The sequence below is a fragment of the Falco biarmicus genome, chromosome Z, assembly GCF_023638135.1.
Source record: "Falco biarmicus isolate bFalBia1 chromosome Z, bFalBia1.pri, whole genome shotgun sequence".
Lineage (NCBI taxonomy): Eukaryota > Metazoa > Chordata > Aves > Falconiformes > Falconidae > Falco > Falco biarmicus.
Window position 1 is genome coordinate 19,678,796 of NC_079311.1, and position 16,907 is coordinate 19,695,702.

At 37.6% G+C, this 16,907-nt stretch overlaps 1 protein-coding gene across 1 annotated transcript in view; it reads left to right on the forward strand.

Moving 5' to 3' along the window:
- HSD17B4 (hydroxysteroid 17-beta dehydrogenase 4) overlaps positions 1-16,907 on the forward strand; it is a 68,010-nt gene that overhangs the window by 24,128 nt on the left and 26,975 nt on the right. Inside the window, exons 12-17 of the mRNA XM_056323996.1 lie at positions 1,639-1,745; positions 2,146-2,379; positions 2,806-2,857; positions 4,151-4,222; positions 5,723-5,826; positions 9,616-9,681. Coding sequence (XP_056179971.1) covers positions 1,639-1,745; positions 2,146-2,379; positions 2,806-2,857; positions 4,151-4,222; positions 5,723-5,826; positions 9,616-9,681 — 635 coding nt within the window. The remainder of the gene's footprint in view (positions 1-1,638; positions 1,746-2,145; positions 2,380-2,805; positions 2,858-4,150; positions 4,223-5,722; positions 5,827-9,615; positions 9,682-16,907) is intronic.

The following is a 16,907-nucleotide window of genomic DNA, read 5'->3' on the forward strand; positions in this document are numbered from 1 at the left end:
GAGACAGACCTTTTAGCAGGACGTTGTGACAGGACAAAGGGTAATGGCTTTAATTTAAAAGAGAGTAGATTTTGACTAGATGTAAGGAAGAAATCTTTTTACGATGAGAGTGGTGAAACATTGGAACAGATTGCCCAGAGGTGATAGATACCCCATTCTTGGAAACATTCAAGGTCAGATTAGATGGGACTCAGCAACCTGATCTAGTTGAAGATGTCCCTGCTTATTGCAGGGGGGTTGGACTAGGTGACTTTCAAAGGTTGCTTCTGACCCGAACTGTTTTGTGATTCTGCTATCTCCTTAGTGTTCAGCCAGACACTAGCCAGCTCACCACTTTAAGAAGCCAGTCATATCATATATTCTGGAAGAAAAACTTGGAAATGGAGATTGTAGTATTCTGCACCATTATTAAATTACAGATTATAATGTGTCTTAATGATGTCATTGCATGTAAGATACATGTTGGTAATCTTTTTTGGATTTCACCATTAAGAATGATAGTTGTGTTCCTGCATGGAAATAGGTTATGAATGTGAAAAGTTGAGGAAACATTCAAGTTTACTTGGAGGTCAAAACTGTATTTTTGCTTGAGGCAATGTGAAAGTCTTTGGCTCATGTGAGAAAGGCGGAGACAGTCTGTTACTTCTCCCAGCAGCTCATTATTTCTTTTCCTTCATTCTTTTCATGAATGCAAAAAGGGATGAAGATTCTGGCAGTGAGACTAGGAAGGAAGAAATAGTTCAGGACATGGAGACTCTGCAGGAGAGTGTGTGGTTAACTTGCAGGATATTTAGGGGGATGCAGTGCAATAGAGCAACAACAGTGTTAGTCTGAGCAGCAGTGCAAGTCAGTATAAGTGTAGGGGTTTTGAAGTGGAGGGGATCAGCTCCAAGTTTAAGGTAGTTAAATAATGATTTTACACTCCTCCAATTTAATCACTTTTATTTTTCTGTGCATGATTCTCCCACTTTTTGTTTGGTACTTTCTAACACGTCAATGTTTAACATTGATTTTAGCCACACTGAGCTTCAAGGACCAAGCTGTTCTTGATGGCCTGCCTTTACCATAGCTGAGTTCTGTATCTCAGCCATGCAACATCTCACTTGTAATCTTGCCATTATTCAAGCTCAGATGTATTTATTTGCTTATCTGTGTGACTTGGGAAAGAGGGTAACTGCCAGATGAGATGTTTCTTTTATTGCAAATAATTTTCAAGATTAGAAAAGCAGTACTAATTTTCCAGTGTATACTTCTGAGTTGAAACGTAATGCACATTATCTTCTCCTTTCAACACTATGGTTCAGGGAATAAAACAAAGTATTTACTGACATACTCCTTTTGGCTTGAATGGTGGCATATAGCACCGGTTATGTTTCAGGCACTTGAATTAGATAGGTGTCATGGTTGACTGCTGGGTGCAGAACAGATGGAACTGGTGTAGAGATCACTTATCATCGACTATTGTGTAAATGCCTGTAAAATGCAGGGCTGTGCTCAATTTGCAATTGTATATTTATTGTGTTTAAGTTGAGAAGTACTGGGCTATATCTCATTTGCTGGCATGTTTGTTGTGTGTCTAACTGGAACGTCTCATTTATGGCTATTTGTAAGTGATTATTTTTCAATTCCTTTCTCTAGAGTCCATAAGTGTATTGAATGATGCTCTAAGTCACATAGAGTCTCAGGGGAATGTTTCTATGAATTCAACAAGCTCTGGATCAGTGGTCTCTTCATCTATTGACACGGCAAGTACCTATGTCTACCAGATGCACTCAGTTAGGTGAAAACCGTGAGCAGAGAGATTTGTGTTGCATGATCAGCTTCTACTCTGGCTTGCTGTCTGCAAGAGTAAATGTGGGTTTTAAACTGTGAAGTGAGGAAGAAAAATAAGAAACATCTCCAGGCTCCACTTTTTATTACTGATGATGGGAAAACTTAAGACTAAATAGACTGAATAATGCTGAATGCATGTTCTTGTAAGTGTCTTTAGTTAGGGTATTGTTCAGAAGAGGGGCAGGGGAACGGGTCTTGTTGGTCAGTGTGGTTTTGGCTTGGAATTCTGTCTAATATGAGAATTACAGGAAAAAGTCAAATGCAGTATTAACTATTGTGAAGGTTTATTTTATACTGACTTTTAATTTCCAGGCAAGCATTGTTGGCCGGGAATTGGCTACCAACGTGTATAAATATACTCGCTTAGAGCCTATTCTGTATGCTCTTGGTGTGGGAATGTCAACTAAGGATCCAGATCACCTAAAATTTCTTTTTGAAGGAAATGAAGAGTTCTGCTGTTTACCCAGCTTTGGAGTAATTCCTGCTCAGACTTCGATGTTTGATGGTATTCCTTCTCTTCCAGGACTAAATATTGATATAGCAAAGGTATGGAAGAGTCAAGTATCAAATGTTGTTGGGCTTTATATAAGATTACTTTTTTAGTGTGTTTGTGATATTAATAAGTTCCACTTATTTTAGAAAAGGAAGATTCAGTGTGTTGTATATATTCCAAGAAATTATTAATTTGCTTCACTTGTATAACCTGTATCAGCCCAAGGTGGTATGAATGATCAATTTTTTGTTTAATTTTAATTTGTGTTCACTATGCTTTTATTAAACCACAGAAGTTTGTAAGTTTCTTTGAAAATACTTTCTGCTGGGGATGAAATTGAAAATACAAAACAAACTTGCATTTTTTTAATCTGTTTGTTCTGAACACTTTCTAAAATAACTATGTATTTCCTTGCAATTGTGATGGGGGAAGCAATATAATATATATTGATTGTTACAGCACTGCCTTTCTTTACATAGATGCTGCATGGTGAGCAATATCTGGAACTGTATAAACCATTACCAGCCTCAGGTCAGTCCTTTAGTGTTGCTGATTTGCTTTTCACTATGAAACAGTTCCTGTAGCCATATTATAAACGGAACTAAGAAAGCTGTGTTTGCAGCTGGATTTTTTGCATATTCGTTTTACAAGGGGAAGGGGAGAAGAGAGGCAACCTATTGCATGATTGAAGGAATTTTGAAACTCTGTTCTTGGTATCAGATGCTGCTTTTCTAAAGTATAGTTAGTAAACTCACGCCTGATCTTTGGTATAGTGAGCAAATATACTACATTCTGGTGTATTGCTCAAATAATTTGATACTAAATGAGCAGAACTTACAATTCTTTCTGTAAAGTTGTATCGTAGAACTTTTGGGATGTTTATCTAAAAATTCTGTAACATTGGTTGCATCTGTGTGCCTGTAAATAGATAAGATTTAAATTATGGATGTAAAGGAGGAATAGACATCTTGATGAGGAGGTTAAAAAGCAATTAATTTTCTTCCTGTCAAAATTCTCAAGATACTAGTTACGGCAGTAGCAAACTCTTTTCATACATCTCAGTGTTTTCCTGGATAACAGCACTTGAGAGGTGCTTGTTAGGCTCATCCAGGATATGCATGCATGTGTCAGGATTTCTTCATTAGTAGTTGTTAAAAATTAACTTTTCTAGTGGGTAGAAGGAAAGAAATAATCTTGCAAGCCACAAATAAGTGGCCTAATTTCTTGTTGAAACAAAAAGGAGATGTGTGAGAGTTGTAGTAACTTCAAAGAAGTCTGATAATTAATAATGGATTGCCGGGACTTTATAAAGTTTTTTCCATTCCATAGGCTGATTATGTAAACATATATGTTTACATATCTCTCTAGAGCAATAACCTCTTTAGGGACAAACTTAGTAAACCCACAGGCCCAGGCCCTCAGCTGAGCTGAGCTTCTGTAGAACACTAACTGTTTCAACCCCCTTGGAATCTGTGGACAATCCTTAAGGGATTGGAGCTATCTGTGAAGTTAAGTGATGTGTTTGAGTCTGAAATGCAATTTGTGTTTAGTTCAAAGCATAAACTAGAGCAAGATTCTATTAAATAAACCCTCAAGACTTTAAAAAAAAAATAATAAAAAAAATTCTTACATCTACAAACGAAGATTTGCAAAGATTCCCAGACACTTTTATTATAATTGTGATGATTGTGATTACTGTGACTACCACTATGATTATTATTACCATTATTATTATTGTTAGTAAGGAAGCATAAAGAGTCATGTATCGACTTTGTTCCTGAAGCAAACCCTTACAACATGTATATGTTTCTTCTTTTCTTACAGGGCAATTAACTTCAGTTTCAACCGTTGCTGATATTCTCGACAAAGGATCAGGAGCAGTCTTGCTTATAGATGGTAAGAAGGTTTATAATTTTTCGAGGGAATGTGGTAAAATTTGACAGGCTCAGTTTTTAACTAGCTATACCAATACCTGCTAGCCTTATCCCAGTAAAGACTGCTAGCTTATTAAATCTCAGTGAAAGCTGAGAAGTGAGCTAGTTAGCAATAGCTGTGTAAACGTATAATGTAATTGTTCTTGGGCAGTTAACATACTGAAATAAGATTGGAAATTGGAAAAAGATTGCAGAGAACGTTTGAATTTTCCCTATGTAGGTGGAATAGTGCACTGTGCAAACGGAACAAAGTTCTTTAATAGTACTACTTAGTCCTATCTGAAGGCAGCCATTTTAGATTCTGGCAGCCTTCAGCAAGGGGGTGTGTGCATATGTTTTGTGGGGTGGGTTTCCAAAGGTTAGTCATGTGTATGTTGTGTAGACTCATCTGCAAACCAGCCATCTTTAAGAGCATGTCTTGTGTTCTTTTTTTATGTCTACATTATTCTTTTCTAAATAAAACCAAACCCCATTTCCTTCCTCTTGTAATCCAAGTTAAAGGATCAGAATGTCTCTGGATGTTGATGAATTGTTTTCAGAATGTTGGTATCTTCAGGTTTGGTTATACCAAGGTCCCTTGGGAAATTAGTTTGAGGGAATAGGTTAATAGGTAGTGAATCTCTAAACACTGTTGACCTTTTATTCCTTCAGTTTACAGATAAAAGTGTAAAAAGGGCTTTACTGTCCCCTTTGTTCCTTCTAGCTGTGTTTTGCTTCTATACTGGGTTAACATTAAGCTTGTCTGTTTCTGCAAGACACAGAATTTCTTTTTGTGAGCAGAGTCTTAGTGGTTTTTAAATTTCTTCCAGAACTGGAAATTAATATTATTAACAATACTGAAAATTTCAGTGTAAGGGAGGGGAATAGGCATGAACTGGAAGTAGGAAGCTGAATCTCAGTTCAGTGTAAGAAGTTTTAACTTCTTCAAAAGGAACAGGTGACCTTAAACTAAAGCTTGCTCTGAAGCTCTTTTTATAGTAGTACTAGTATGAAAAAACTACTAATGGCATGTTTTGTGTGAGTTGGTAATGTGCTTTGCACACTAGGGATTCTTAATAGCTTCTAAAACATCATATTTTATGGCACAATTGTATCATATTTAAATAAATTGCTAACACAGTGAGAGATGCCAAAATAAATACTAATTTCAGCACTCTGTTGTTGACTGTTTTTGGCACCTTGGATGTCATCAGTATTTTGATAGCTCATTTTTAAATTTTAATGCTTTCATGTAGATAAAGTTAATGATAATGTTATTTGAAAAAGATCTTTAGTCTTCACTAGTCAGGAAGTGACTTGCAACAGTGCAACATGAAAGCGTGACCATTGTCGTAGTTTTCAGTTGTTAAAATGAGCTTTGTCATATTTGCAGCTGGACTTTTCTCTTGTAACCACACATGCTAGCTATATGAAGAAGGGGACTGAAGACAATGTATGACCTTCCTCTTTTATTGTCTTTCAGTGAATACCTACTGTGGAAAGGACCTAGTGTGTTATAATCAGTTCTCTTTGTTTTTTGTTGGAGCTGGAGGATTTGGTGGAAAACGAACATCAGAAAAGGCCAAGGTATATTCACACATGTTCAAAGAAAACCTTAAAACTACTGACTGCACTGCAAGAAAAAGACTTGCTATATGAACTAGGAAGGATAAACTAGCATTTGAGCTGTGTGGCAGTACAGACTCAAATGGAATTTAAAGACTTTGGTTCATTGAAGAGCCTGAAATGGAAAGGTACTGTTCAGAGCCTTAGAGACCAATGGTTTTGTTTTGACAGTTAGGGAGGAAAGTTAATTGCTAAACATACAACTGATGAGATATTCCTACCTTCAAATATTTGAAATTACAGATACAGAATTTCCTAGTGGAAAACAGAATAGGATATTCTCTGGAAAACTTTTAGAATCTAAATTTTCAGGACTTGGACTTAGAAAACTATGTCTGAAGTTAAAATAAAATTGATATTCATATAAAATGCATGATATGGACAGAACACTCCTCTAGAGGATTTGTATTAGATTTTTTAGAAGAAGGTTTTTTGAAGTTGACTCTGTAGCAGTCTGTACTCGACCTGATTTGACCCAATTAATTCCACAGAAGTGGTAGAATCTATTACATGTTGTACTTTGGGCTGTGCTAATTTTCATAAAATCCTACTTCTGTAGGTCAGATGGAATATACTGTCAGTTCAACTGTCCAATTTGGCAAGTCTTATTGACTCTTGGTTTTAGCAAACCCAAATGTAGGCTTTGCAAACAAAAGAAACTTCATGTCCTTTGATTTTACGTACTTAGTTACTCCCAGTCACACTCTTCATAAATGAACAGATGAGGAAAGTTACTAATTGCTTGTTAAAAGTTAGCTTGGGAAAGGTTGTATTTTCTCAATCTACTTTTGATCTGAAAAAAATTTAGAGATCTTTTAGATCACAACAAGAACAGGTAAGTGGCTTTATTTGAAGTTTTGGTTTTCTCAAGTAGATTTAGTGAGCTTTACTTCTCTTATACATAGCTTTAAGTGCAGATTTTTTGGCTGGCCTAGTTGAGCATGGGCAGCAAAGAGAGTGACAAGCAGAGATTTTAGATACTTTTGTCTAAGGGCCTACTGCTGAGCTGTTGGTTTGTGCCAACTAGGCTCATAACCTGGTTTAAACCTGCCTCAGCTCTGCTGTCATGATCACATTTCAATTTCTGCCTCTCTGCTTACATTTCTGATCGGGAATATGTGATCCATGTGACGTCAGTTTAGCTTTACAGTGTGTTCTGCTGCTCCACCTCAGAGGTTTTCTTGGCTTATGTTTTAAGGCGGTAGAGGGACTTTTTATATTTAAACATAAATTGATACCTAGTGGTGGTTATGTGTGTACGTATACAGAGAGTCTTCATGTTTAGTGACTTGTTGTCATGCATTAAATTTGTGCTAATAGGTGTGATCATATATTAATATTGCAAGATGTGCTTTAGCAAAAAGACTAGCTTAGTAGAAAGCTGAGAAGTACTCAGATGTGTGGTATCATGTTTGAACTTGCAATTTTTAGAAAAGATCTGTAGGTGTAGCTCTTTATGAATGTTTGTGTTCATGTGAAAGAGGTTTGGAAATGATAAAGAGGAAAACAGAAGTAACATTAGAGTTTCTCACTTCCATTGGGGTGGAACTCCTGCATTGTGGGGAGAGAGTTGGCAAATGACAAGCAATGTCACATGAACACATGTGTGAATGTCCAAATCCATGAAGTAGCTATTGAGGTATCTGATATAAAAGTATTGTTTCCTTCAATACTATATATAAGGGTGGCGCCAGCTATGGCCAGATATTGTTACTGTGAACTGGGGGCTTGAGGCACTACAGTAATAAACAGTCAATTGAATAGAGGCTATTTTAGGCTCAGTATTTTTAAAAATTTATAATGAAACGTCTACTTTTTGCACATCTGTAATGCTGTAGGTAGTGTTCTTTGGGATTTTTTTAATCTAAATTTACAAGTTTTTTTATTAGATCTGTATCAGTTATATAACAGTTCTCCCATATGTAACTTTACAAACCAAATCTTGAAATGCCTGCTGCTTCAGAGAAATGGGAAAAGCCTCTGTGTACTATAACAAATTCACAGAATATTACTGCAAACAGTGTATAAAGGTCTTTGATGGAACACTTAATTCTTTTGTAATCAGATTTTATAATAATGCATTAAAAAAAAAATAGTGGTTCAAAGGAAGTGGTGACACAAGTGAGTCCAGTGTAGTGCCTTGACAATTTGTAGTTAAACATTGCATTTCTGGCAACTGCAATTTCTTCACTCTATTTAGTGAAGTATGAGAATGCTATATAAATGTTTTTACGTTTTGAAATATGAAGAATAACTGTTTCAGGCAGCAGTTCTTCCTGAGATGGAAGACCCCCAAATTTAGTGTAATTAAGGCATCACAGTGATAGCAAATTCAAGAGACGACTCTGCAGGCAAGAGGCCAGTTTCAAACAATAAATTTTCCTACTTTGTCTTTGCAGACCTTTCCAATTAAAAAGACTTTCATATCCTTCTGTGCCAAAAAGCCATTCCAGGCTGATCAGACATATTTTAGTATGTGTCTTTTTGTCACTTTACACATTTACTGTGTCTGCAAACTAAAGAGGACAAATTTCCAAGTGGAGGTCTGTGATGAGCAACCCCCTGTGTAAGTTGTCTGTCCCTTGAGTTGGGGTTTTCTTGCCCTACTGGTAGAGGGGTTTCCCTAGTTATATGTCATATGTCAGCTAGTTTTAATGTCTTAATGGCTTAGTAGGTTGGGTTGACTTTCTTTAAACCAACTGGAACCAGATTGGCAAGTCGTTCTTGTTTTGAAGATGTTATGTGGCACCCTTGTTATCAAACGGATTAATGTGTGGGTCCCTTGTGGGTCTGTAAAGTGACAGAAGCAACAGTGATGTTATCAAGTCTTCCACTGACGAGGTGGCTTTAGTCTGCTGTTAATACACAGGGAAAAGCCTTTCTTGTTATTAGATGTGAAACTACAAAGCACTCAGTTTCTTTTGATTTCCCTTTTATTTGGTAAAGAGCTTACATAAACTAAGAATTACTACAGGTAAGAGTCAAGTTACTTCCTTTCCTTATAGAACTTATGCCATTTTCTCTTTGTTTGGGCTTTTTCTTGTTTGTTTTGAAAACCCGAGAAGAAAAGGGGTGAAAAAAGATTTCAGCTACTTCAATAGCTTTGAATTGGTTGTGGTGTTCTTTGTGTTTATCATGATCTAGGGTGTTCTCTGTCAGTCTGTTGATAAAGTTTGTATCTTCAAAACTGCACAATGAACCTGTAGATTGCTCAAGGAACAGCTTTTTTTACAAAATTGTGCAGCATGTGATTGAAAAAAACCCACAAACAAACCAGTGCAAACTGAAAAAGAGCTGGAAGTTGATGTAGTCCATGAGTGAGGTAGTAAATAATTTTGTACTCCACTGTGCTTTCTAAATTTTGTTTTAAAAGCTTTGTTTCTGTTTCCGTGTTCCAAAACACTAATGTTGTATGAGACAGCTGTTTTTTCTGAGTGAATAATTCTTGCTTGAACTTTTTTGGATAGTTTGGAAGAAATGAAATCAAACAGATCAACTGTACAAGTGAACATGTTACTGGTTAGCCAGGTCTGCTGTCTCAGGATTGTGACCTTTTAAAGGTAACCTTGCTAAGAAACTTTTTGTGGCCTAGGTGTCTTTTTCTATTTGGCTGTAAATGTAGGAAGGATAAGAGGAACCTTAAAAGCTTTGTAAGTGCTGTTTCATTTTATACTTAATTTACATATTCTGGAATGGGTGTGTATACAAGATTTTTGCAGTGAAATATTAATGCTACTGCTTATGCTTTAGGTAACAGTGAATCCACCAAAGAGACCCCCTGATGCCGTAATTTCTGATGTCACAACTGCTGATCAGGTAAAATTTTGTGTGCTTTACGTGTGGAAATGTTTACTTTGGAGAAAGGAGTCTTACATGATGTTCACTGATAGTTCAAATTTTCCAGTATACCTCAGGTATTTATGTATAATATATACCATATAAATATATATTGTGTGTATATGTATATATGTGTGTGCCTGTATAAATAAATCTATGTATAAACATGAAGCTAAAATTTGTGCTAGGTTAAATTATGACAGTGTGTTCAATGTGCTATCTAAAGAATTCTTTCCGTAACGCTGATGCAATGTTATAATAATTCATTACAGAATTCTACATTGAATGATGAACATTTGTATTCTGTTGTAGTTAAAAAAAAAAAAAAAGATGTCCGAAATCTGAAATTTACGACAAATGGTACAAGCAAACACTTCGTGACAAAAAAAAGTGCTTAAAGTTCACAGTTTTGAAAAAGTTAAATTTCTGTAGTAGTAGTAGTCAGGGGAACCTGAAATTCTGACTGTCTAGCTATGTTTCCATCTGTCCACAGTCCCGCTGGTTCACAGGGATCTACTTTCCATAGGTAAAAACCTGAGTAAATAAATATAACCTTGCCTGAAGGTAAACATATGCAGGTGTCAGACAAGTAAGACAGGAAAGTCTGGAGCTACTAGACTGAGTCATATTCTGAAAAGCAGCTTAGTCATGGCAGGAGCCTATAGCTTTTGGAAATGCAATTAAAATGTTGAGCGTCAGCTGAATTGTGGTAACTGTAATGTCTGCTTAGCCTCTGATTATATACAAAGTAACTAAAGGTCTTACCCAGCTGATTCATGTGCTTGAAGTCCAAGTTAGCCCTACCCACTTAAACCAGGAAAGAGAGCTTAGACCAAGCATTTCTGTTCCTAGCGCTGATGTACTTGCTGCATCCTAAAATTCACAGCATTGGTCTAGGAGGTACAGATGTCTAATTCTTTAAAATAGGCTTCATCAAAAGTTCACAAGGTGAGCAAGGAGCAGGGAACAGTGAGAGAGTTGTTTCTGGGAGGTGGTTAAATGTAGTGGAAGGTGCTGTCTAGCAGCTGGCACTGTATTAGATAAGATAAAGCAACCCTAATGACCCCATACTTGAATGTTAGAACCCTAGCTGAGATTCTCCTCTGAATGATTGTATCAGAATTGATTCCAGGTCCATGTATTTTCAGATGACATTTATGATCCCCTTGTTCATATAGTAATCTTACTTTCTGAGCCTTAAACTCTTACACCTGGACTTGTTATTGTGCATAAAATGCTAAGTTCTTGAGATAAAAGATGGTAGTGACCCTGTAACACAGAAGTTGGGAAACTTTGCTACTGCAAAACTGATTTTAGGAAATAAAGGAAGTGGCACAGAATAGCCACCACGCTTGTCTTATTTTAAGATCCGTTTTGACAGGTAGATATATAAAGAGAATTCCCTTCCAATTAGATCTTGCAGGACCCACAGCCAGTGGACATTGAGAACTGCAAGTTTTATCTGCCAAATTATTCAGTAGCATCTGTGCTTAAGTGATGATGCCTGTGTACAAGAACGGGAATGTGTAGAACTTGGGAACGTTATGGGCAAGAATGCAGACTTTCATGGGAAAGACAGCTTGGGGAAATGTTACCAAGATTTTACATTTATGTGTCTGTGGAATGACACATAACTGCCTGAAATCCTGTTGAAAATGGAAGATGGCACACAAGTTGCATTGAAGTTTCTGAATATGGGGTTTTTTTTAGTGTTTAAATGAAAAAGGTGTTGGCAGAAATGACTGTTGCCATTCAGCTATTGAATTATTACAGAGTACGAGACAGACTGAGTCAGTTTGCAGATGACATTTGAGTTAACCTGACTGTATTAATTTCCAGTGATAGTTGTGACATTCAACATTTGGTTTCTGTATTACCACAATTACATGGCTAAACTGCACTTCATAATTAATATTTTTTCTGCCTTTAGCTTTCATAGCATGATCACGTATTAAGCTTGCAGATAATTAGACCATCATGCACATTTTAAAAATGTTTACTGTGATGACTTCTGTCTTTCACGGAAGTCAATGATTGTGGTTGTCTTAAAAGTTATATTCAGGTCTAACTCAGCTACACTGGTTTTTTTTCTGAGAGGAAGAATGTTTTTTACATGTGTTCAGACAGGAGGAAGTACTGCTTAGTGAAGAGGATAATGGGAACAGAGAGCTAAGAACCATTTTTGCCCTTTACCATGCGTTCAGCAGAATGGAGGGTACAGACACCTACAGTTCCTTGAAAAATGATTGTGTTATGCCAGTGACCATTGGCAGAACAAACTAGTCCTTTCGGTCAGTGGTATCAAAGACTACTAGCAGGTAGTATAATAAATGTTTAGCCCTTTCAGATCTGTACAACCCATTTCTGAGAAGTTCTTTAAACACCAGCCAGTGCTTATGTATGAGTTGCAGCATGATGGTGAAAGCTGCTTAAAGATGGAAAGTGGTTAAGAAAAATTTAGAAGTATCTGACCTTCTAAAAGGCTTTAAATTTATATCCTGTTCAAGAAGGACATGAAACATTTCTTCTCTGTGTTCAGGAATTTTTCTGCAAAGAACTAGGTGACATTTTTCCATCTTGCCCTGCAGAGATGTGCATGTGCTGTCGTATTTTTCTAGCTTGTTCTCTCTCTAATCTGAGCTATGCTTTACTAGATACACTGCTATAAATCTCTTGAATAAAACAGACTTTTTGACAGAAAACTGAGGAGTCTGGAGGGTGTTTGACTATTAGCTGTTTAGCAAGAAATTAATCATTCGATTTCAGTCTTGTAGGGAATGTTTAATGTAGTTACAGAGCTTTAGTATCTATAAGCTACTCTTGTCCTGCTGGTTTTTGAACCAGGGCCTTAAATTAATCAAACAGATTTTGGAGAATGGTTCCTAATGCAATGAACAGTCACAGGCAGTGAATGACCTGTGTCTCTGCAGAGTTTTCTTTTCACTTCCTTCCCAAATGTGTTGATTTCTTGGGAATTAATTTTCTGATGGCACACAAAATAAGCTGCAGTGGCTGTTAAAAGTTGGTGATGTCTGAGTGACTCAAGTCACTTTTGAGGAAGGAAGCAAATACGGAGTCTTGAGTTTGTTGAGTACTTTCTATGTATTTTTTTTCTCGTGGAAAAACTCACAGCGTTCAGATATTGTGCAGATTGCCTCCCAAGTAATAAATTGTTCTCTATCTTCAAATATGAGAATTAATATTCAGAATACACAATGTTGTTGAACAGTGTAACAGTAGCCCATAAACTGGAATTTTTCAAGAAGTCATTTCAGTTTTCATGTGTTTCCTCCTGCTTGATTCTGAAAGCTACCTGTCCTGGTTGTCTACATGGAAAAACTAAAGCTGTAATATGCAGAGTTTGTAGGACTTTGAAGTTGTTGTTAATGTCAGCTCATTTCAGTAAAATGTCTAATAATTTTAAGAAATGCTTGCCAGTTGAAAAATTATCCTGGCTTGCAACAGTATCATATATTTCACTAAAGCATTCTTATACTTTAAGTTCTGACTCTGTGTATTTGTTACTTACGTTGATAGAAATAGATGTGACAAAGAGGTAGAAAAGACCGTTTAGATATTTTCTTAAAAACACGATGTCTCAAGGCTACCATGTTTTTGGGACCTGCTGTGTAAATGCAGCTGTGCCCTCTTCAAGTCTCAATGTCATGTGAGCTATCACATATGAAGTTCTGTCAGAGGTACTTTTCCATGTAACTTTGGTATCTCAAGCACTGCCTTGTGGTTTTCAGGGTCAGGAAAACTGTCTTTGCTTTCAAGAATTTTTAAGATCCTTGTCAGAGCTGATGAAACTGAGACTACTAGTCTGCTGGGGGAACAGCTTCTTGATATCCTGTCATTTTTAAGTTGCTTTCATTTGGAAAACTACAATCATGTTTTAAATGTTGCAGTCTCTAAAAAGATAAAAATACCAAATAAAGCTTCCTTTGTTTCTAGTATCCCCTTTGTATGCAGTACTTTATGATGCAGTTTTCAGTCATGCGGGCAAAAATGGTGTGTTTGGTCCTTCACCTTCAAGAACTGCTTACACAGGCAGAGCGAGCTCTAGGCCTGAGCTGAGATAGCATAGGAAGTCAGTTTTCCTGTGTTACTTGTCGCAGGAAGTTGTGTTCAGAGGAGTAATGAAAGGAAAATGATCTCATGGTTGGTGACTGGTTGGAGCTGCAGTTCTTCAACACAGGATTTTCTTTGCTTTGTCCATAAAATTCTTATGGTCTGTGGGCAGCTGTTACTGAGCTATCCCAAAGCACTCAGATATGGGTGCTCCTTAATAAGTGTCTGATAGGAGATGATGAGATGATGGAATTTGGAAGATGAAATTTAGGAGTCAGACTAGGAGGAGGGTGTCCAAGCATCACTGGCTGAAATTGAAATTCATAGAAGCTCGCTTCTGAACTTGTACAATGTACTTCAAAAATGTGATGCTTTGAAGAATTAGGCCTTCAGATGTTAAATTGGAGAGCCAGAATTGGTTTGTGCTACTGACAGTTATGACCTTTCCTGCTGTCATATGGTTTCCAGTCTGTAAAGTAAGGATGTTTATAAATGTTTGAGCCATTTTAATTGTATAGAGAGTATTTAAAGGAGTGACATATAGCATCTGATGGTGGGGGTTTTTTGTGTGTGTGTGCGTGAATGTGATGCAGTGGCAAGGAAAAAAAAAACAACAAGCCAGTTTAGGGAATATAATGATTCTTTACTCATTCAGAGATTTTTAGAGAGATTTAGTAAATTCATATCTAGACTAATCTGATAGGATTTAAAATATGCAAGCTATGTAAACCCTTCTCTGTGCCAGGTATATCTAGATCAATCATTACCCAGTGCGTTGTGAGGAAATTACTGCTTTTTAGTGGTGTTGCTTTATTTTATTTTTAAAATACAGTTTCTTTTCCATTTTCCCTGAAAAAGAAGAACATAATTGGTGCCATGTTTCAAGTAGTGTCATTAGCATCATGTGACTGAGACTGACTCAGTAAGGGAAGGACACTGTGGCATTCTCAGTTATGCAGTCGTTTTGCTCATACTTGCTGTCCTCTAGCTACCTGAGTTTAGTCTTTCACCGTGTCGAGTTGAGCTAAATCTGCAGTTCTTCATGTAGCTGGAAACAGTTGTGAAGACAGTTACGCACAAATCTAGTTTGTTGTAAAAGACTGGACTTTGCAATAAAAACTTATTAAAGTCATCTTGGAAGGAAAGAGGTGCGTGAGAAAGATTTAACACCCTAATGAATTTTTAAACAACTTACTGTAAAATATTTTCTGCCAGTTGTCAACAGGTTCAGTACTATGAGTCAATGCTTTACTTTGAAGATAAGAGTGATAAGACCCTTACAAGCTTCTGTGTAATTGGGATGTGGATACTTACCTGTGGAAAGACACCTTTTACTCTACACAGATTTAATTTGTGTTTTCAAGTGTACATAAATATTTGTATGTGTTTTCAGAGAACTTAGGGAATGATGAGGGAAGAAACAGGAAGAGCCAGCACATCAATATGTGTCTCTGAGCCTGGTGTCACGGGCAGAATTTTGGGTTTTTTGATCATGGGTCAGTTTATACAACACCAGGCCCGCTGGCGACAGACAGGATATACCTGTCTCGAGGGGAAAAAGGGTCTTTGCACAAAAGTTAGCAGGGCTCATTGAAAGAGCTTTGAACTAGATTTGAAGGAGGAAAGGAATAAAACCAGGCTTACTAGAGATGAGCCGGGGGGCAGCATACCAATGTTTGTGGGATGTTGTGCTAGTGAGGTCTTGCAGTCTGCCATCTCACTGGAGGTAGGGGATGGAAATCCATGCAGTAGCAAAGCTGCAATGGTAGTTGATATGTTAGAAACCATAGAAACACCTGAGAATGGTCACACAGGAATTAAGGCTTCTCCCTGCAAAAAGGTGGCAGGATCAACTGACATGCATCTACACCAATGCATCCAACATGGGCAACAAACAGGAGGCACTGGAAGCCATTCTGCAGCAGGAAAGCTATGACATAGTTGCCATCATGGGAACGTGGTGGGATGACTTACGCAACTGGTGTGCTGCTATAAATGGATGCTATAAACTCTTCAGAAGGGATAGGCAAGGAAGGAGAGGTGGTAGGGTAACCCTGTATGTTAGGGAGTGTTTTCATTGTCGAGCTTAATGATGGTGATGGTAAGGTTGAGTGTTTATGTGTAGAAAGCAGGGGGAAGGCCAACATCATGGCAGGAGTCTGTTACAGACTTCTCAATCAGGATGAAGAGGCAGGCAAAATACTCTATAAGCACCTGGGAGAAGTCCCATGATCAGTAGCCCCTGTTCTTGTGGGGAATTTCAACCTTACCAGCTCTTTGATGGAAGTACAATAAGCAGAGAGGAAACCATCCTGGAGGTTCCTGGAGTCTTTGGAAGATAACTTCCTGATGCAGCTGGTGAGTCAGCCAACTAGGGAAGACACTCTGCCTGAAATGATAAGAGTTTTTGATTCTCAGAGAAGTAGGGATGGAGCTCAGCAGAACTGCTACCTTGGGCTTCTGGAGGGCTGACTTTGGCCTGTTGAGCAGCCTGGTTGAAGAGCCGCTTGGGAGGCAGCCCTGAAGGGCAGAGGGGTGCAGGAAGGCTGGACATTCCTCAGGAAGGGAATCTTAAAGACACAGGAGCCGGCTGTCCCCATGTACCAAAAGTCGAGCCAGTGGGAAGAAGACCTGCCTGGCTGAACAGAGAGCTTTGGCTGAAAGGTTGGTCAAGCATTGGAACAGGCTGCCCAGGAACGTGGCAGAATCACCATCCCTGGAGGTATTTAAACGGCATGTAGATGTGGCTCTTAGGAACATTGTTTAGTGGTGGTTTGGCAGTCCTGGGTTAATGGTTGGACTTGATGATCTTAAAGGTATTTTCCAACCTAAATGATTTTATGATTCTATGTGTATAGATAGAATAAGTAATCGTTAACGTTCTGTGGTGGTGGGGAAAAAAAATGTTGGTTATTTCCAGGTTATGTTTGCTTACTTGAAGGGATTTTATCCTTATTTTGAATAGATGAGAAGAAAAGAGTTATAAAAAGGTGAGTGTTTTAAGTTTCAGTTGGTTTTTTTTTTTTTTTGAATGAGTGCAATAAATCACGTGAGAGAGAAGATGAAAACGTGCATAGGTGGGGAAAATACAGTTAGTTACAGGATAAATGTTTGGGGTTTTTATGCTCTGCTCT